The 1,348-nt window shown below is 39.9% G+C and overlaps 1 protein-coding gene across 1 annotated transcript in view; it reads right to left on the reverse strand.

Moving 5' to 3' along the window:
• Positions 1-1,348, reverse strand: part of LOC103587661 (grainyhead-like protein 2 homolog) — a 75,863-nt gene that overhangs the window by 2,270 nt on the left and 72,245 nt on the right. The window contains exon 5 of the mRNA XM_008569176.1: positions 1,128-1,183. Coding sequence (XP_008567398.1) covers positions 1,128-1,183 — 56 coding nt within the window. The remainder of the gene's footprint in view (positions 1-1,127; positions 1,184-1,348) is intronic.

Here is a 1,348-nt window from a genome sequence, read left to right on the forward strand (position 1 = left end):
AGGGGCAAGAAATATGTGGGAGACAAGGCTTAAAGTAAGGAGGGACCAGAACGTAGAGGGCTCTGACCACCTTTATAAAGAATTTGTGTCTCATTCTGTCTGAAATCGTAAAATCCTCGGTAAGTTTTGTAAATGGGAGAGAGAAATTCAATTCTTGCCATTCTCTCTTATCTTCAGGTGATAAGATCATATCATGATCATATCATGACCAATGTCTTTAAACATTATTCCTCTACCTAGAATGTTCTTAAACCTCCTTCTTTCCCTAGAAAACATCTGCTGTTAATCTTTCAAGATCCAGCTCAAATGCTACTTCCTGTGAAGATCTGCCCCCTACACCAACACACAGACCCACAGGTCTGCTTAGCTCTCTGTTCATGTATCTTTATAGCAGGACTCATCACTTAGAAATCGTGTTATAATTGGTCTGTCATCACATTTGTCTCCTTCAAAAGCGTATGGACCTCCTATAAAAAGAGGTTATATCTTATCCCCAATCCCACTCGCAGTGCTGACACATGGGTGGCACCTGAGTGCATGATAGCTGGTGGCTATCTATGTGCAGAGTAGAACAGGAGAAAAAAGTGCGATAGTTTAGGAGTAAGTTGACAAGAGTAAGTAGGAAAAGAGATAACAGGTAGAATAGATACATTCGGCACTTGGCAAGTGCTAGAAAAGCACAGCAGGAAGGAAGGCAGACCCTTACACCCCTGGCTGGGGCGGCTTGGAGGGTGGTTGAGTCATTAGCCACAACAGGGAATAAAAGCAGAAAACCAGGTGCGAAACAAGCGGAGAAAGAGGGAAAGAAGAAGAGAAAGATAATGAGATCTGTTTTACAGTTGTTGGGGTGGAGACAGATGAGTTTGAGGTTCAGAGAAACACTTAAGAAGGGATGTCCAGCCGACGGAAGGATGAAGAAAGGGAACAGAACCCAGAAAATTGATCGAGACTGGAAATAATGAATGATGTAGAAGTCGTTGTATAGAGAAAAGAATCGAAGGCAAAGGAGATCAGATTGTTTAATAAAAGCATGCAAAGAAAAAAAGGTTTAAAAGTGTAACTTAGAGGTACATTTAAAGGGTTATCAGCTAATCAGTTTTGAGTGGATGCATCTCCTGGTAACCTACCTTGATGTCTGGTCATACATGTACTCCTCAGCCCCCACTGAAGCACTCCGAAATTTCTGCAAAATTTAAAAATCACCAAAATTAAGACAAATAGGTGAGTCATTATGCCAAAAAAATTATATAAATGTATACCAACTATTTTATCCTGCCTTTGAAAGGAAGATTATATATTTTGGGTATTATGTTTTCAACTACAGCAAAAATAGTTAACATTACTTCAT

The sequence above is a fragment of the Galeopterus variegatus genome, unplaced genomic scaffold (assembly GCF_000696425.1).
Source record: "Galeopterus variegatus unplaced genomic scaffold, G_variegatus-3.0.2 Scaffold473, whole genome shotgun sequence".
In the NCBI taxonomy this organism is placed as follows: domain Eukaryota; kingdom Metazoa; phylum Chordata; class Mammalia; order Dermoptera; family Cynocephalidae; genus Galeopterus; species Galeopterus variegatus.